The sequence below is a fragment of the Oncorhynchus masou genome, chromosome 17, assembly GCF_036934945.1.
Source record: "Oncorhynchus masou masou isolate Uvic2021 chromosome 17, UVic_Omas_1.1, whole genome shotgun sequence".
NCBI classification, from domain to species: Eukaryota; Metazoa; Chordata; class Actinopteri; order Salmoniformes; family Salmonidae; genus Oncorhynchus; species Oncorhynchus masou.
Genome location: NC_088228.1, coordinates 30,494,195 through 30,512,079, shown reverse-complemented (window position 1 = coordinate 30,512,079; position 17,885 = coordinate 30,494,195). Strand labels below are relative to the sequence as shown.

Here is a 17,885-nt window from a genome sequence, read left to right as displayed (position 1 = left end):
ACAGCCTCAAGTCGTCTTGAGTATAACGCTACAAGCTTGGCAGACCTGTATTTGGGGAATTTCTCCCATTCTTCTCTGCAGATCCTCTCAAGCTCTGTCAGATTGGATGGGGAGCATCACTGCACAGCTATTTTAAGGTCTCTCCAGAGATGTTCAATTGGGCTTGGCTATGTGCTTTGGGGTCATTGTCCTGTTGAAAGGTGAACCTTCTCCCCAGTCTGAGGTTCTGTGCACTCTGGAGCAGGTTTTCATCTAGCATCTCTTTGTACTTTGCTCCGTTCATCATCCCCACCACCATGCTGCTTCACCGAAGGGATGGTGCCAGGTTTCTTCCAGATGTGACTCTTGGCATTCAGGCTAAAGAGGTTCATCTTGGTTTCATCAGACCAGAGAACCTTTTTTCTCATGGTCTGAGGGTCTTTAGGTTGCCTAGCAGGCTGTCATGTGCCTTTTACTGAGGAATGGATGATGCTAAGCCAATTGTGCGTCGCCCCACGGACCTCCCTGTCGTGGCCGGCTGCGACAGAGCCTGGGCGTGAACCCAGGGTCTCTGGTGGCACAGCTAGCGCTACTATGCAGTGCCCTAGACCACTGCGCCACCCGGGAGGCCCGTATTTCTGTTTTTTAATGTATTTTTTTTAAAGAATTATTATTATTGTTTTATCTTTGTCGTTATGGGGTATTGTGTGTAGATTGCAAAGGGAATGTTTAAATTTAATCCATTTTAGATTAAGGCTATAATGTAACAAAATGTGGAAAAAGTCAAGGGGTCTGAATACTTTCTGAAGGCACTGTATATATATTTATTTATTTAAACTACGGATTCTGACATTCCTCATCCAAATTTTCTATATATTTTTTTATATTTGTGCGTATTGTTAGATATTACTGCACTGTTGGAGCTAGGAATACAATAATTTTACTACACCCATAATATCATCTGCTAAACTTGTGTATGCGACCGATAAAATGTGATTGGATTTTTATCCCTTATTGATGTCACTTGTTAAATCAGTGTAGATGAGAGAGAGGAGAGAGTAAAAGTAGGATTTTTAAGCCTTGAGACAATTGAGACATTGTTTGCCATTCAGAGGGGGAATGGGCAGGACAAAAGATTTAAGTGCCTTTTGACAGGGTATGGTAGTAGGTGACAGGTGCACCGGTTTGTGTCAAGTGTCAAGTTTTCAACGCTCAACAGTTTCCTGTGTGTATCAAGAATGGGGAGGGGGGACTCAGCATTAGTGTTTTTACTATTTTGTACTCTCAGTGTATACTTAGTTTTACTGACATTCAATACTAGTTTAAGGTCAATAAAGGTTTTCTGTTAAACAATGAAGACAGAATGTAGATCAGATAGAGCCTGGACAGCAGAAGGGGCAACAGAATACACAACAGTATCGTCCACATACAAGTGAAGGTTGCAATTGGTTTCAGAGAGACCAATATTGTTTAGATAGACAGTAAAAAGTACAGGACCCAAAATCGACCCTTGTAGAACTCCTTTCATAATATCAGGGAAACCTGACTTAACACCATTAGAAAATACACATTGTCCTGTCTGTCATTTAGTATCATTGCCGAATGCTGTGGTAGCCATGCTGGTTAAGTGTGCCTTGAATTCTAAATAAATCACTGACAGTGTCACCAGCAAAGCACCATGAAACCATCACACCTCCTTCTCCATGCTTCGCAGTGGGAACCACACATGCAGAGATCATCCGTTCACCTACTCTGCACCTCACACCTCACTGTGTCCAAACTTTTGACTGGTACTGTATGTCTGTTGCATGTCAGTTGCAAATACATATTACCTTTGTCATTAGAATATATAGCAAATTATTAAAATGATCTGTTTGTCAGTGCAATGGATAGTTTACTCTACAATGAACCAGATGACCCTGCTTGTTTCTACCGGGTTGATTTCACCAGACCCAGTGAGAAGGAAGGTACTTGACCTTCATGCGAGTTACACTCACCCTATATGCTATTGTGGTGTGTGGAATTATCCCAGTCACTGTCAAATCACAGAGCAGTTTTCCCCTGAAAAAGGAGAACCAGACTATTTTACTTTCTCTAAAATCATATGTGATATTGTGGCTGAAATCAGGGATGTTTCCAATAACACACTGAGGCAATTTCTGGTTTGTTTGGAGACAGTCTTATGACACATCGAAATACAGGGGCAACAGGCTTGACACTTTGGCTATAGATTACAAGGGGAGGCAAAGTTGCCATGTGAGTGATGGTAAAAATAGCCCTTCTGCTCATGCTGCAGGGAGGCTCTCATATTAGATATCCAAACAACGCCACTGAATGGCTGGGAGGCAGAGAGTAGGCACGAGACAGACACACAGAGACAAAGAGAGAGACATAGAAATATTGAAAGAGTCCGTCAGAAAAAGAGACAGAAACATAGAAAGGGGGACAGAGACAGGGCGAGAGAGACACATAGAAAGAACCATTTCAACCAGATCTTTGACTACCCTCACACACTCTGGTTCTCTTATCCTGAGCGAGAAGCCAGCCAGTCAGCCAATCGTCCAACATGTCGGGAGGAGGCAGTTTCGTCTTCACCCCCATGGCCCTGCGCTCCCTCCAGCTGGACGAGGACATGCTGGAAAGAGACAAGTACAAGAAGCAGCTAGCCAGCCACCATCTCAATGGCTACATGCTGAAGAAAGAGGCCAGGGACAGGGTAGGCCCTGCACCTACGAGGACCTGCACCTATGTTAGACCCCCAGCTGTGTGCCATGACCTGGTCATCCAGAACGCAATCTATACTGGGGATGCAGACGCTGTGCAGCGCTTCTTCCCCAGGGGTGTCACGTCGAACCTCATCATCGAACCTCAGGGAGGGGACATGCGCTGGGTGGCCAGGGGGGAAGGTAAGCAACATGGTCCTATTAGAACAAGGGTTTCCCAAAATGTTTTGCTTTGTGACCCACCAATTGAGGTGTCTTTTGAGTCGAGACCCACAACAAGGAGAAGCGGTGAAAAAACATTCGCAGACCAAAGAATAAGTCAAAAATACATGAATAATACCGTATTCCTCAAAACATTAGATATGAGTATGGCTTCTTGTGACCAGTTTTAGGAAATGGACGGTATAATTATGAAATGATTTGTGACACATTTTTCTGGATCAAAAAGGGGCTTATAAGGGGTGGGGGTGGGGGTGACAGGTGACGTGGCAACGGGCGCGGTCGGGTGTCTGCATGGTAGTCTGCGTGTTTGTCTGCGCGGCTGAATTGGCACCCTCAACCCACAGTTTGGAAACCACTGTATTAGAATATGTAAAAAATAATAATAATAATTACATTTAACGATTGTAGTTATATGTCACATACGGTGACAGATGACTTATATGTCACTATTATGACATATGTCTGAGGTAATTGCAGAGATTAATGTATATAATCAGTGGTAATGGAACTGGCATCATGATGATAATTACTTGCTTGTCTCCAAGCTCTAGACTTGAGACAGTGATTGTTGATGAGGGGTTTTCCTTGTCTTTATTGAAATTAATACAAAACCTTTTTGTGTGTAAAAAAAAGGACCAATTTCAGAATTAAGTGAATCTGTTTAATAAGCTTAATTAGATAATTACATTGGAGTCTGAACATTGTACCAATGCCAAATGGTATATATTTTCCTGATAGACACTTTCAAAAGCCCATAAGCCAACCATCATACCTTAGGGTAAATCCATTGCCCTGTTTTAAATGCTTGTAGTCCTGCAATCATTAACAACCATGGCAGTATCAAAACATTATTGATATACATTATTTATAGATACAGTCCACCACTTACTTCAGAAACATTCCAGCAGGAAGCCAACTTATTAGTCATGTGCTTGATTTTCCATCCACACACCTGTCCAATGTTATTCTCTTGTGCCTAGGTGGTCAGTCACAAACACAGCAACTGTGTGTTCTTGTCTGTAAGCAGTTCCATTGTCCAGTCTAAGGGGTTTGGTAGCATGAAAATGATTGAGCATGAGTGAGCTTGTTACATGTGACACAGAAGTAATTTGGCTGCTGCGCCACCCGGGCAGTGGCTGCAGGGTTTTATGGGCCATCCAAAATATCACATAACACCATTGCCGTCGGGCCTCCCCGAAATAGCCCCCTGTGGACAAACAAGCTTCAGAACAGCATAACATTTACCTCAGGAGAGAGAAACTGCCATTACTGCTACAAAGAAGAAGAAAAAACTAAATCGGACCAGTCAGTTGTTACTCTTATTACCACTTGAGCGCAGACTCAACCTGCACTGCATAAATGCCTCCAAAGCGCTACCGCAATGATGTGATCGCTACGGCACAGGCCACAGGTTATGTTCTTCAATTCTGGAACTGTCTTTTGGTGGGGGATGACCTGACCCTTATTAGCATCATGGACGAACCTGAGTGTGAAGACCTCATCGATGCCATCTATGACACCAGCAACATTGAGGAGTGGAAGAACTTCAGGCACCACTATAGAACCCTGAGTACGTCAATGCCTTTGTTTGTAATAAGGGGGTTCATTAGCCACCAAAAAGGAACAAAACAGCGAGGGACTATCTGGACTTGTCCAATAACAAATGCTTGTTTTCCTTTTCCATTGCAAGACATTTTAAAACGTTTTTAGTTGCATGCCTTAAGGACACGACCCTGTTCTTCTTCTCCAGGACTGTGGTCTCTGACCTATGAGCAACAGCTGACAACCCCACTCCACATTACAGCAGGCCGGGGGTTTGTTGACTGCCTGAGGCACCTGCTGCAGCGCGGGGCCAGCGTAGACCTGGCCCCTGGGGGCAGCACTGCCCTCCATGAGGCCTGCCAGAATGGCCAGCCCCAGTGTGTAAAATTGCTGCTGTCCCATGGTGCCAACTCCAACGCTGTCAGTGAAGATGGGCTCATGCCCTTGCACATGTGTACCAGTCCTGAGTCCCTAGTGTAAGTACTGTACCAACCAATTGTATTGCTCTAAGACATGGCTGGGTTAGGGTTAGGATTGTGGTTAAGGGTTAGGGTTTAACCGGGATGTGAACATGAAGCTAGGGTTAGGGTTGTGGTTCAGGCTATGGTTGAATCCGGCATATGGACATGAAAGTAGGTTTAGGGTTAGGGTTGAACCAGGATGTGGACAAGAAGCTCAGGTTAGGGTAATGGCCAGGGTAAAGGTTGGACCAGGATATGGACATGAAGCTAGGGTTAGGGTAATTTATTTTATTTGACCAGGTAAGTTGACTGAGAACACATTCTCATTTGCAGCAACAACCTGGGGAATAGTTACAGGGGAGAGGAGGGAGCCAATTGTAAACTGGAGATTTTTAGGTGACCATGATGGTTTGAGGGTCAGATTGGGAATTTAGCCAGGACACCAGGGTTAACACACATACTCTTACGATAAGTGCCATGGGATCTTTAATGACCTCAGAGAGTCAGGACACCTGTTTAACGTCCCATCCAAAATACAGCACCCTACACAGGGCAATGTCCCCAATCACTGCCCTGGGATATTTTTATTTGACCAGAGGAAAGAGTGCCTCCTACTGACCCTCCAACACCACTTCCAGCAGCATCTGGTCTCCCATCCAGAGACTGACCAGGACCAACCCTGCTTAACTTCAGAAACAAGCCAGCAGTGGTATGCAGGGTGGTATGCTGCTGGTAATGGCCAGGGGAAAGGTTGAACCGGGATGTGGACATGTAGCTGGGTTAAGGTAATAGGGATCAAAATGAATATTATTACATTTATTTTCAATTCTATTTCCCATTGGCCCTTCTCTGTAACTGGATGTACAGGTGCGCCAAACACCTGCTCCAGTTTGGCGCTGCAATCAATGGGCGGAGCCTAGGCGAGGATAACACGCCGCTACATGTGGCGGCACAGAACGGGCTCCCGGGCCACACGGAGATGTACCTGCACTACGGCGCCGCCCTGGAGAAGCGGAATGACGATGGTCTCACGCCACTCAACGCCGCTTGCTCACAACCACAGGAGAAGGGTGATCTGGAACGCTACACCAAGGTGTGCGAGTTACTTAATTAATTGTTGTGTTATTTGTTTAATGTGGTTGTTTGGGGTTAGTAACATTCAGTACAGCTTGGTTTGGCTCGCCTTGGTTCGGCTCCGTGGTGTGTGTATAGCCCTTCTGTGTGTCCTGTCCTCCAGGTATGTGAGCTGCTGCTGACGGCGGGAGCTGACGTCAACACAGAGGACCAGGACAAACAGTCCCCGCTCCACATGGCCTGTAAGAACGTCAACCCGGGCGTGGTGGATCATCTTCTGGCCCACGGAGCCTGCGTCAACACCATGTGTTACAGTGGAAACGCCCCCATGCAAAACGTCCTCAAGGTGTGTTTTTTTCCAATTTTGATTTATTTGACATATAAAAACACAATTCAGCCACACATATAGATACAATGCATTGGACATGATTGAGGATCAATCAGGAAAACTGGTTTCCAACTTCATTTCCATTGTGGTCCTCTGAAGGTGGTGGCCTACAAGCCGGATCATAAGCCAGAGAGGGTAGTTCGCTCTCTGCTCAACCACGGCTCCATCAGGGTGTGGCCTGGAGCACTGCCCGAGGTAAGAGCCAGAGGCGGCCACAACTATAAGTGGAAAAAGCAACTGCTTAGGGCCTTGTAATCTTTTCTTATTAATTATATTAATTTTATTTAGTGAAGGGCACAGGCACTAGGGAAGGAATAGTGTTTATGTTAGGAGTAGGAGTAAAAAAAAAGATGTGAAGAACCTGGCAATACATCTTGAACATGTTTTGTATTGTGTAATCTTGCTGTGCATTCAATCAGTCATTCAAGTGTTCATGATTGTGTATACTGTACATTTATGCAGAAATCACCTGCGGTTAAACAGATTGGTTCATGTTTCATAAAAGTGTAATTAAATGAAATCATCAGCATTCAATTGTTGTTGATGTCAACAGCCAATGATATAGCTGTAACAGGATGTACAGTTGAGAAGGAACAGATGAAGTATGAACACTAAAACAGTTCACTGAATTCTTTCTTTCTCTCCTCAACGTGAAATAATGTTCTCACTGTGAGAAACTACCTCTATTCAATGAACCAGACCTGGGTTCAGATAATATTTGATATCATTTGAAACGCTTGATTGTGCTTGCCTGTTGAAACGATGGAACCAATTCAAAAGTCCCGTGCAAACCTTTCCCACCTGGCACTCAAGGCAGGCTAAAGCAACCGCTTGAAAGTATTTGAAAGATCGCAAAGAGTATTTGAACCCAGGTCTGCTACTATTCACTGAACCCACCACGTGCTCTGGAACAAAATGCCTGACTCCTAATTAGGGAATGTTAATAGGAGATTAATTAGCACTAATTGCATAATTTCCAGTAAACCCCCAGAGGGTAGACCAATCTGTTCATCTCACCAAGTGTTTAATTACTTTAGTTTATTTCTTATATTCTATTGATGAGTCATAAGTCACAACCTCCTAAATCCAACATTTTCATTTTTGTTTCTTAGGAGATCACAAATATGAGAATTGGTTAAAAATATATAAAAAATGTATGCAGGCAATTGTTCCCTTTGCAATTATACAATTGGGAATATTTAATTTGCACCTGGAAGGGTAAGGTTTTAGGCTAGAAAAATTATAAGCTATTGTTTATTTCCTTAACATAACCAGGTATCCATAACCATGGCTGTGTTTACAAAGGCAGCCCAATTCTGATCTTTTGTCCACTAATTGGTCCTCTTACCAATCAGATCAGATGTTTTTACATCAGATCTTTTTCAAAGCTTATCTGATTGGTCTAATGGCCAATTAGTGAGAAAATATATATCAGAATTGAACTGCTTGTGCAAACGGAGCCCATCTGGTTTCTAATTTTAAGTAACGTGGTATTCATGACACATTGATGTATTTTCAGGTGCTAAAGTATTGCTGTGTCTCCCCACGCACCATTGAGGTTCTTCTGAATGCGTATGACCGCCTCAAGGTCACAGATGACTGGGTGGAGGCTGTTTCACCTGAGATGTTTAAGGTATGTTTCTAGAATCATAGTGATTCTACGGTATTCTATGCTAATATAATATGACTCTAACTGTCTGAGTGTTTTGTGTATCTCTCCCTCCAGGAACACAAGGGGTTCTATGAATCTGTCTTCTCCCTGCAGCATACCCCACGCTCCCTACAACACCTGGCTCGATGGAAGTTCAGGAACTACCTAGACGGGCGCGTGCACAAGGTGGTGCCACAGCTAGACCTGCCCACCTTCATCAAAAGTTTCCTGCTGCTGGAGTTCAGAGACTATGTCCACTGAGTCAGAGATAGAGCCAGGATGTATAGGATGTATATAAGCCCTAAACACTAAATATATGGTGATACATGGTATGATATGGTTAGAATGCCCAGCAATATAGAGCTCTGTATTGTATGTACACTCAGGACAAACACTAGGAATTCAGTCTGTCTGTGACAATATTAGTTTTTGCAGAGTGACACAGAAGGAGGATCATCATCATAGACCTACAGATGGTGGTACTACAGTAAGTACTACCGCTCCTGGATCCATTATCCTCGAGATTGCAGTGTGAGTAGTGTTCAGTAAATGGATACCATTATCTACAACAACATATGACAAAACACGTTTTAGACATCATTTGTGTCTCTACAATTGATTGTATTCATTTTATTACTATTTTCGTTGACAATTCAAATGTATTTTGCGTTACAGCAGAACCTTGTTAATCTGAGTCACCACAAGGGGGTGCTGTGGTCTTCAAACGAAAAATGAGACGTACTTTATTGGATGGCTGTCTTCCTTCTGGGTTTTTTTCTATTTTATTTGTTAAAGAAGCGTCACGTGTAACCTTTTTTATTTATAGTGCTATCAATGGCACTGAAATGTACATACGTAAAGTAATCTTACGTTGAAGGAGTACAAGGACATCGTTTACATATTTTGATATTGAGATTTTTTTCCCAAAATAATCTGATTTCAGAGAAAAATAGAAGGCTATTGTTTGGCTAAGCACCTTGTCATGTGATGGAGATTGTCCCACCTAGCTATCTTAAAATGAATGCACTAACTGTAAATCGTTCTGGATAAGAGCTTTTGCTAAATGACAAACAAAAAAATATTACAAAATGTATGATCAATGTCAATATGATTTTATGGATATATAGTAAGTATTTGGTAGAGAATTACTACTACTTTTTAAATTAAATAAATCCTAAATGAACAAATGTATGTGATACATGTTTATTGCTGATAACTCCTTTCCTTATGTCAGAATATTTGTCCGAATATTTTGTCCGAATATTTTAATTAGGCTAAATTATTAGAAGCCTATTTTATATCACTGGCATTAGACTAGTAATTTTGGAAATTATTCAATTAATTTATTATTTATTTATTAAGAGTTCATGAGAACAAATCTGAGAGACGGTTATGCAAAGACTCTGTGGTGATCTTATATTACAAAAAGTTTCAGTCAAATACAACACGTTAGTGATGGACATAAGTCATGAACTCTTGAATAAGCAGTAAGCTTTTGTGTTCAAAATTACCAACAAGGTCGATCGATGTTTTTTAATCTAGCAAATAGTGGGATCGACAAAAATTTAATGGATAACAAACAAAAAATAATAAAATAACATGAATTTAATATATAATGCAACGTAGCTTAGTATTTTTTACATTATTTGTGATTTAATTAAATCACAGAAATGTCGATGTAAAACCACTTAGGTGGCTTAAGCGTTTCCAGTTGATAATTATGTGGTGAGGTCCAGTTGTGTGATTTTATGGGATCGAAAGAAGTAGCGTCCTTTTAAATACCAACCCCCCGGCTTGGGGAGAATGACCTGCGTGGCAGAGGGTGGTGACACGGAGACGAGATGCTGACTTGGGTAATGAACCTGCCACATTGCGACTCTTGAACTAGCTACGCTTTTCAGTGTGCTTAGCGCATGAGGAGTTATAAGCCACATCAAAAGAAAGTAAACTTGCAACGAAAAATAATACAATTTTGAAATAAATGATATATTAACAATATGTTAGAACTTGAATAAACATGACATTAAAGCTCCAAGGAAGTCCATCACCCAGTTGTTATTGACATATACTAGCAACTAGGCTATACTAATAGTATTACTATTACAATAGCCTGATAATAAATGTAGCTGATCAAATAAACTTTAGATTCCTAACTCATAAAATAAACCAATAATAAATCCAATGGATATAAATGCAGAAAGTATCATATTTCTGAGTGAAATGTGTTATATCTGTTCAATAGGGTATGGGGAGATTCTGATTGTAGACTATACAATCAGAAGTGAGTCCACTCTAAAAAAGAAAGGGAGAGAGGAGCGAGGGAGAGGAAAGCTATCTGGTTTCAATAGATCAAAGGTAGGTGCTGCTGAATGAGTCATTTGCAATTATAAGAATAATTAGCATCCATTGGCCCTCCATTGCTAATCAGAGTCGGTTGGTGATATGTTTATGTCTTCATGCAATCAGACGGCCTGTTGGAGTGCCAAGCGCGTCCCCCGGACTCAATAGGGGCTAATCATCATCACGGATTGACATATAAACGGTAAAATTATCTCCGATTAAATCAACACTTAAAAGAAAAGAGAAAAGTGATTTTTCCTCATTACACATTTTGATTTTAATAGAGACTTACAAGCATATAGAAAATGGGTGGCCAAGACCCTGAAAACGCGCATTAATGACGCGTAATTGTAGCCTAACTATTCCATATTTTATTGGCAATTCGTTTAGGATGCATTCTCAAATTAGGCCTATTTTAAACATGCTAAATGGTTTACATAGACCACTATTTTAATGGTACAGCCATAGCCTCCAACACTTTAATAGCATATTGCAGTTTGAATCGAATAAAGTTTAAATGTCTCCAAATGACACTTTTCAAAACTGCGCAGCCTCGTTCAAAAATTGCCGTTGACCTTACATGAATGTATTTAATCCGAATCTAATTTTGTACAGAATATCTCTCTCCGGGGAATAATTGTTACCGCACTTTTCTACGACCAAACGCATTGTTTTACCCCGGGAGAATTGAAAAGCTTTTCTCTCTCAAGAGAGGAAAAACATCTGCCTCTCCTCCCTCCCCACTCCGATGCCATCCGTCCCAACATTTCAACAAAAGCACCGTTGTTTTATGTCGTACCTTGAATCCAAAGTAATTACTTATCATCAATCAAAATTAATAATAGCTGATTGGGTTGGTGTGGTCAACGATTATAGAAGGGGAAGGGCTGAAGCAGTCTCTCACACCGCTTCCAGTCAATGTGGACTGGGCAAAGGTGGTGGAGGGCTGGGGAGGGGGCGACCCGTCTATTCGGTATCCACTGGGAAACTATCGCCTCTCAAGGCAACCAAAAAGTCAGAAGCCGAATAAGGAAATGAAGCGTAATTTGAGGAAGATGGATGAGTCCCCAGGGTAACACCCCCTTTCATTCCTCTCAAGCTCTCTCTCTCTCTGTGTGCGTGTGTGCGCGCGCGCGCGCGCGCGTGTGTGTGTGTGTGTGTGGAGAGAGAGAGAGGACGAGAGAGAGAGGGGGGGAGAGAGAGAAAGAGAGAGAGAGATGTGAAGGGAGGGGTAGAGCGTGTGTGTTTATGTCTCAGTGTGTGACAAATAGAGGTATAGGGAGGGGGCAGAAAACAAGAAAACGACAGGTCGCAATAAGCTTGAGGACGTTTCGGAGAAGCTGGTTAGTCCACCGGATAATATCAAAGCGAAGGGACATTTAACTTCACTCGACCATCGAATCTAAGGTTTGGCTATTTGTTGAGGGAAAGAAGGAGCGCCTGAGTTTTCGATAAAGATAGTCACAATTTTCTTCGCAATGCAAAGACCGGGCGGCCAAGGGACGGCGTTTTCGATTGACTCCTTGATAGGAACTCCGCAACCTCGCCCGGGACACCTGCTCTACACGGGCTACCCGATGTTTATGCCATACAGACCCTTAATGATTCCTCAATCTTTATCTCATTCACATTTACCATCTGGCATACCTCCTTTGGCGCCGTTGGCATCTTTCGCTGGACGTCTTACCAACACATTCTGTGCGAGTTTGGGACAGGGGATGCCGTCCATGGTGGCTCTCACCACAACACTGCCAAGTTTTTCCGATCCGCCGGATAGTTTCTATCCTCCCCAAGAACTCCCCGGACCTCGGTTAAGTGCCGACCCTGGAACGAGGAGACAGGAGAGCCCACATTCAGATGATCTCCATGGAAGGGACAAGGGGTCGGATTTACTCAACTTCTCGGAAACTTTTCAAACTATACCAGGTAAGCTCACTGCCTGTGTCCCTGTTCTGTCCATACGCTTCCATATTAGGTTGGCAAGTTGAGACCTATTGGGTAAAACGCGCAAACGGCATCCGAATTAGACGTTGAATCTAATCTAATTCCCAGAGGTTTACGAAATCTCCACAAACGCATAGTTTCATAACAAACCACCATTTTGAAATGTGCAATAACTCGAATAGATTAGCCTAACTCAAGTTAGTGACTCACTGTTTTCTAATCTATTTCTTAATCACTAACGATCTTGACTTAGCCTTTAGGTAGGCTATGTAATATCTCGTTAATTCATAGGGTTGTTATGAATGGTAATAGGTCTACTCATTTCCTTTGACGAAAATATAGCAGAAATAAAACTCCAAACAGGCCTATTCCATTTTTATTTTAGAGACATGTGTGGTCTCTTTATTTATAATGTTTACTTGCGTTAATTTAACCTACATTTGTGGGGTAAACTTCTATTGGATTTAACTAATTGATTCTAATGTATGTTTCCTTTCTTCTTTTGCACGTTTTAGGTGAGACTAAATTGTACAGCTCAGACGATGAGAAGTTGGACCTCAAATCAGCGGACACAGCTTGCAGTGACAGAGAGGACAGCTCTGCCGTTGACAGCGAAAACGAAAGCGTATCCGACGGGAACAACTGTGGTGCTTTATCCCAAAAGAGTAAACTAAAACCCGGGTCGCAGGAAGCTCTACCGCCGGGAAGCTCAGTGGGGAAGAGCAGGAGGAGACGAACAGCTTTTACAAGCGAGCAGCTACTTGAACTTGAGAAGGAATTTCATTGTAAAAAGTACCTTTCGCTTACCGAACGCTCTCAAATAGCACACGCACTTAAATTGAGCGAGGTGCAGGTCAAGATTTGGTTCCAGAATCGTAGGGCCAAATGGAAAAGAATCAAAGCAGGCAACGTGAATAACAGGTCTGGAGAGCCTGTGAGAAACCCCAAAATTGTGGTCCCAATCCCAGTGCACGTCAACAGGTTTGCGGTGAGGAGTCAGCACCAACAGATAGAGCAAACAAGGCCATGACGAACTATTACTGGCCTAAACTAATTTTGACAAAATAAAGTTATGGGTTGTTAAATGCATGAAGCACAAAAACTGGATGACATTTTGTGGTCAGCGAGATTACTTTACATCAAGAGACATGTCATATCAACTGGACAACTAAGGATAATATGTTTTCTCTCCGCAGATTAATTAATTTTTGTCGAATTTGGCCTATCTCATATTTTATTTATTGTTTTGTTAATTTGTAAATAGTATATGTGTCAGGTGACACAGACATGCACTATGAAATGAGATTGTAAAAATTCTTTTCTAAAATATTTATATCTAGTTAGAGCCTATAAATGTTATGTTTATTATCTGCATGTGCTTTACTCGTTCGGTGAAGCTATTTCAAACTTCTCGTATTTGGTACCGTTTTGTTTATCACATGTTGCATGTACCTTACAACGTTTTCATTTTGGTAGGCCACTGTAGGAACTGTATTCGCCAGCTGTTTGTGGAAAAAAAGATGTGAAGGAAAATAAATAACCAAACAAAGAAATACTGTAAAGTATATTGACTTAATAAATCCATTTATATTAAATGTATCTATCTAAATGCATTATTATTGCTGGTTAAGCTGTAGTTTTAGAGATGGTGATTTGTGCTGTGTTTAGCCTCTGTCTGCTCTCAGAAAATGATCAGTCATCTCTCTGTCTATAGAATATATTTGCCTCTCATTCATGAAGTATAAGGCTATTACACGACAGTGTATTTTAAAAGCGTACTAAAACATTAACTATAACAATAAGCAAATACAACAACACCTAATAATACTATAATTGATCATTGATCATAATACCATAGGACTAACTGCAACAATACTTATGACAATTCAAATAATCTGATCAATCTCTAAATATTTGTTTTGCTTTATAAATTATAGGACTTCATCAAAATAACAACTCGATTGCAATGCCACTTTATAGGCTTTAATAATCAGATGTTATTCATTTCGAATAGTAAGCTTGTAAGTAAATTACAATTCTGTGTTGTACACCTGTAATATCTAGCCAGCATTCATCTGAATACATTTTTGCAAACTAGGCCTGGGTTAGTTTGCAATGTAATGATACTGTATATTGTAGGTCTTGAAAAAATATTGGATAAATAAGTGGACGATTGATACAAAAAGGATGAATATGAAATTATATGCAGCATCACCTATATGCAAAGTCCAGCAGTTCTCCATATAGGCGTTGATGATAGCTACATTCAAATGAAGGTTCTTATTAAGCAGTCAAGAGAGAATAAAGGGAGAGAACAGGGTTTTGTGACTGGAAGCAGCAGTCATTTATCTCTCTTTAGGGGGCCATGTTGTCTCAAGGTGGAGTGATGGATCCCCATTAGAACGGTCATATTCTACACGTCGTAATGAACTTCAACATCAATCACTGTAAGAGAGGACGAGACCAGACCAGAGAGAGTGAACACTGTCCGTGTGTGTGCGCGCGCGCAAAAAAAAACGATTTTGAACGAGACTGAATTGTGTGTCCCAACAAGGTTAGTTGTACAAGACCCTGTGTGTGTGTGTGTGTGTGTGTGTGTGTGTGTGTGTGTGTGTGTGTGTGTGTGTGTGTGTGTGTGTGTGTGTGTGTGTGTGTGTGTGTGTGTGTGTGTGTGTGTGTGTGTGTGTGTGTTATTTATGCCAGCAGGTCTCAACTCATAAATACAGAGAAAAGTTTAATTTATTTTGATGTATAAGTAATTTATTTGATATCCGAGTTGGTACATTTCCATCAATTTCAATCCTAAGAAAGGAACAAAGAGAATTTTAAAAAGCGATCAATTATTTTTTACAGGTGTAGGCATACCTGTAAAAACTATTTATTTTAGGCTACATTTAGGCTACTGTGGTTGTTACAGTATAGTATTTACAGGTGCGCAAAGAGCATATCCAAGATATGGGTTGGTTTGAAAAACTTTAGGCTATATAGATTTCCCCCAGGTGTTATCTCAGGTAGGTCTTGAATAACTGATCCACATGTCAACGGAGTTATCAAGCGCGTTATTTGAAACCAGTCAAGAAATTAAGCTAATTAGCGACACCTGTTTTTGCATTTCTGCTGCTGCTGTCACATTGAAGTCATCTCAATCATGACGGCAATGATTAGGTAGCCTATAACGGAAATAGGTCAACGGATAAGATGACAATATTTAAATGAAATAGAATACAATTATTGCCTACTGATAAAACAATTAACTAAAAGTTGGATAATTAATTGTCGACTTCAAATCTGCCAGAGCTGTTGAAGAGACGAGAGAATGTTTTGAGTCTCAACCTCCAATGACGCCAGAATGTTCGATGTGTGTTCTCGTGTTTAGATGCTAATGGAGGGAACAAAGTTGTCGCGGGGAGGCAATGACACACCCCACTGGGCACGGACGTCTGTTCCACCTTAGTTCAACGTAATTTCATAAAAATTACGTGAAAACAACGTTGATTCAACCAGTGTGTGCCCAGTGGGACATACTGTACACAACGTTACAGTGAGCTAAAGCTATTCAAACTACACAAAAACAGTGGATGTCATCATGCAACATGCATCATCATATGACAAAACTATAATTGACTCTGTCAAATGACTCTTTGAAATGTTATATTATTATTATTACCTTAATTTAACTAGGCAAGTCAGTTAAGAACAAATTCTTATTTTCAATGAAGGCCTGGGAACCGTGGGTTAACTGCCTTGTTCAGGGGCAGAATGACAGATTTTTACCTTGTCAGCTCAGGGATTCGATATTGGAGCCACTAGGCTACCTGGCGCAAAAGGACACAAAAACAAAGCCCAATAGATGTATTGTTACCAGAGAGTAAGGCGGTTATGATGCACAATTTGTTTAGGCTCACCCAATTCCTCGGATATCCTTTGTCTGCTTTTCTAGTTCTCTCTCTCTCAATCCAGGGTAGTTTTTACATGGCAATTTAAGGTTTGAGTTTCTTAAAGGGAGGGGAGCATGGTAGGCTGTGCAAAATTTCAACCTCCGCTGGCCTCAGATGCCGGATGTGAGTTTGGACACAATACATCTCTTTGAACTGTTTCCAAATGGGGCTCCTATGATCCTGATATTATAATATATTACTGTAGCTATATTAATCAGCTCACAGTTTTAAACCAACATACTGCTCAAGATGGAAGGAAGAGATAGGGCTTCACATTTCTAGGACAACTATATTTTAAACTGAACATCAGACATATTGTATGAGCTAGATAATTTCTTCCTTATGTCCTTTGAGGAAACAATAATAATCAGTTTTAGGGTGCCATTGAACTTCAATGACTGAACTTCAATAAATTGAATTGAAAAGATATCTGAGCACCACAGCCTCCAGCCTCTAACCAACAATAAGGCTAAGGGGAAGTTAATGTTAAGGCCTGTTGTCGGGTTCGACCATGATATTTGTCTCAACAGCCCAACTGCATAGAGTGACCATCAAATGGCATGAGTAGCATTGCCATCTGACCAACCGTGGCAATGTGCAGTCATTTGTTTGTTGACCACTTCATACATCACGATTGTGACACTGGGATGGTGATATAAGGATGGATGTTGTCATGGGCCAGTGATGGAAGATTTAATATTGTCCTAAAAGCTGACTAATCCTGGATTTCAAGTAGATGACATTGTATCAGAGTGTTATAGCTATTTCACACTAGGTGAGCTTATACACAATTAAAGAACAATGATGTACACCCTGCTGTAATAGTGCAGTTATTGCAAGAGTTTTCAAGGTCTTGTGATTGTCTCTATATCTGTAGATGTTTAGGAGATGATGGGTCTTTTGCGAACCTGGAATCATCTGAGAATATATAAGGAGAACATAGTAAATGACTCACACATCCCTGGTATTGGTATACTGAGTTTAATGCAATGTATTTTCTATTGATGCCATAGTACATACACTCTCTACATACGTATTTGGACAGTAAACCAAAAACTTTTAATTTGGCTCTATACTACAGCATTTTGGATTTGAGATCAAATGTTTTAAACGAGGCGGCAGTACAGAATGTGACCTTTCATTTGAGGGCATTTTCATACATATCTGTTTTACTGTTTAGAAAGTAATGGTACCTTTTGTATGTCGTCCCCCCATTCGAAGGTGTCATACGTTTTTTGATAAATTCACTTACTGTTGTGTATTACATTTTGACAAAAATGTAATATTTCAACCAATATTCCTTGCACGCAATGACTACATCAAGCTTGTGACTAGATGCACTATTGTAAAGTGGCTGTTCCACTGGATGTCAGAAGGTGAATTCACCAATTTGTAAGTCGCTCTGGATAAGAGCGTCTGCTAAATGACTTAAATGTAAATGTAAATGTATTTGTCTTGTGTTATGCCCAATATTTATTTTACCTTTATTTAACCAGGCAAGTGAGTTAAGAACACATTCTTATTTTCAATGACGGCCTGGGAACAGTGGGTTAACTGCCTGTTCAGGGGCAGAACGACAGATTCGTACCTTTTCAGCTCGGGGGTTTGAACTCGCAACCTTTG

General features: G+C 41.1%; 2 protein-coding genes across 2 annotated transcripts; both read left to right on the top strand.

Moving 5' to 3' along the window:
• The first annotated feature begins 2,330 nt into the window (after positions 1–2,330).
• On the top strand, positions 2,331–8,301 carry asb10 (ankyrin repeat and SOCS box containing 10). Its single transcript, XM_064991926.1, has 7 exons — positions 2,331–2,885; positions 4,675–4,942; positions 5,795–6,020; positions 6,165–6,347; positions 6,489–6,584; positions 7,909–8,022; positions 8,116–8,301. Exons 1-7 carry the CDS (start codon positions 2,546–2,548, stop codon positions 8,299–8,301), a joined length of 1,413 nt encoding a protein of 470 aa, XP_064847998.1. The 5' UTR covers positions 2,331–2,545.
• A 3,345-nt stretch (positions 8,302–11,646) lies between these two features.
• LOC135558195 (homeobox protein GBX-1-like) lies at positions 11,647–13,909 on the top strand. Its single transcript, XM_064991925.1, has 2 exons — positions 11,647–12,306; positions 12,840–13,909. Exons 1-2 carry the CDS (start codon positions 11,859–11,861, stop codon positions 13,352–13,354), a joined length of 963 nt encoding a protein of 320 aa, XP_064847997.1. The 5' UTR covers positions 11,647–11,858; the 3' UTR covers positions 13,355–13,909.
• The last annotated feature ends 3,976 nt before the right edge of the window (positions 13,910–17,885 follow it).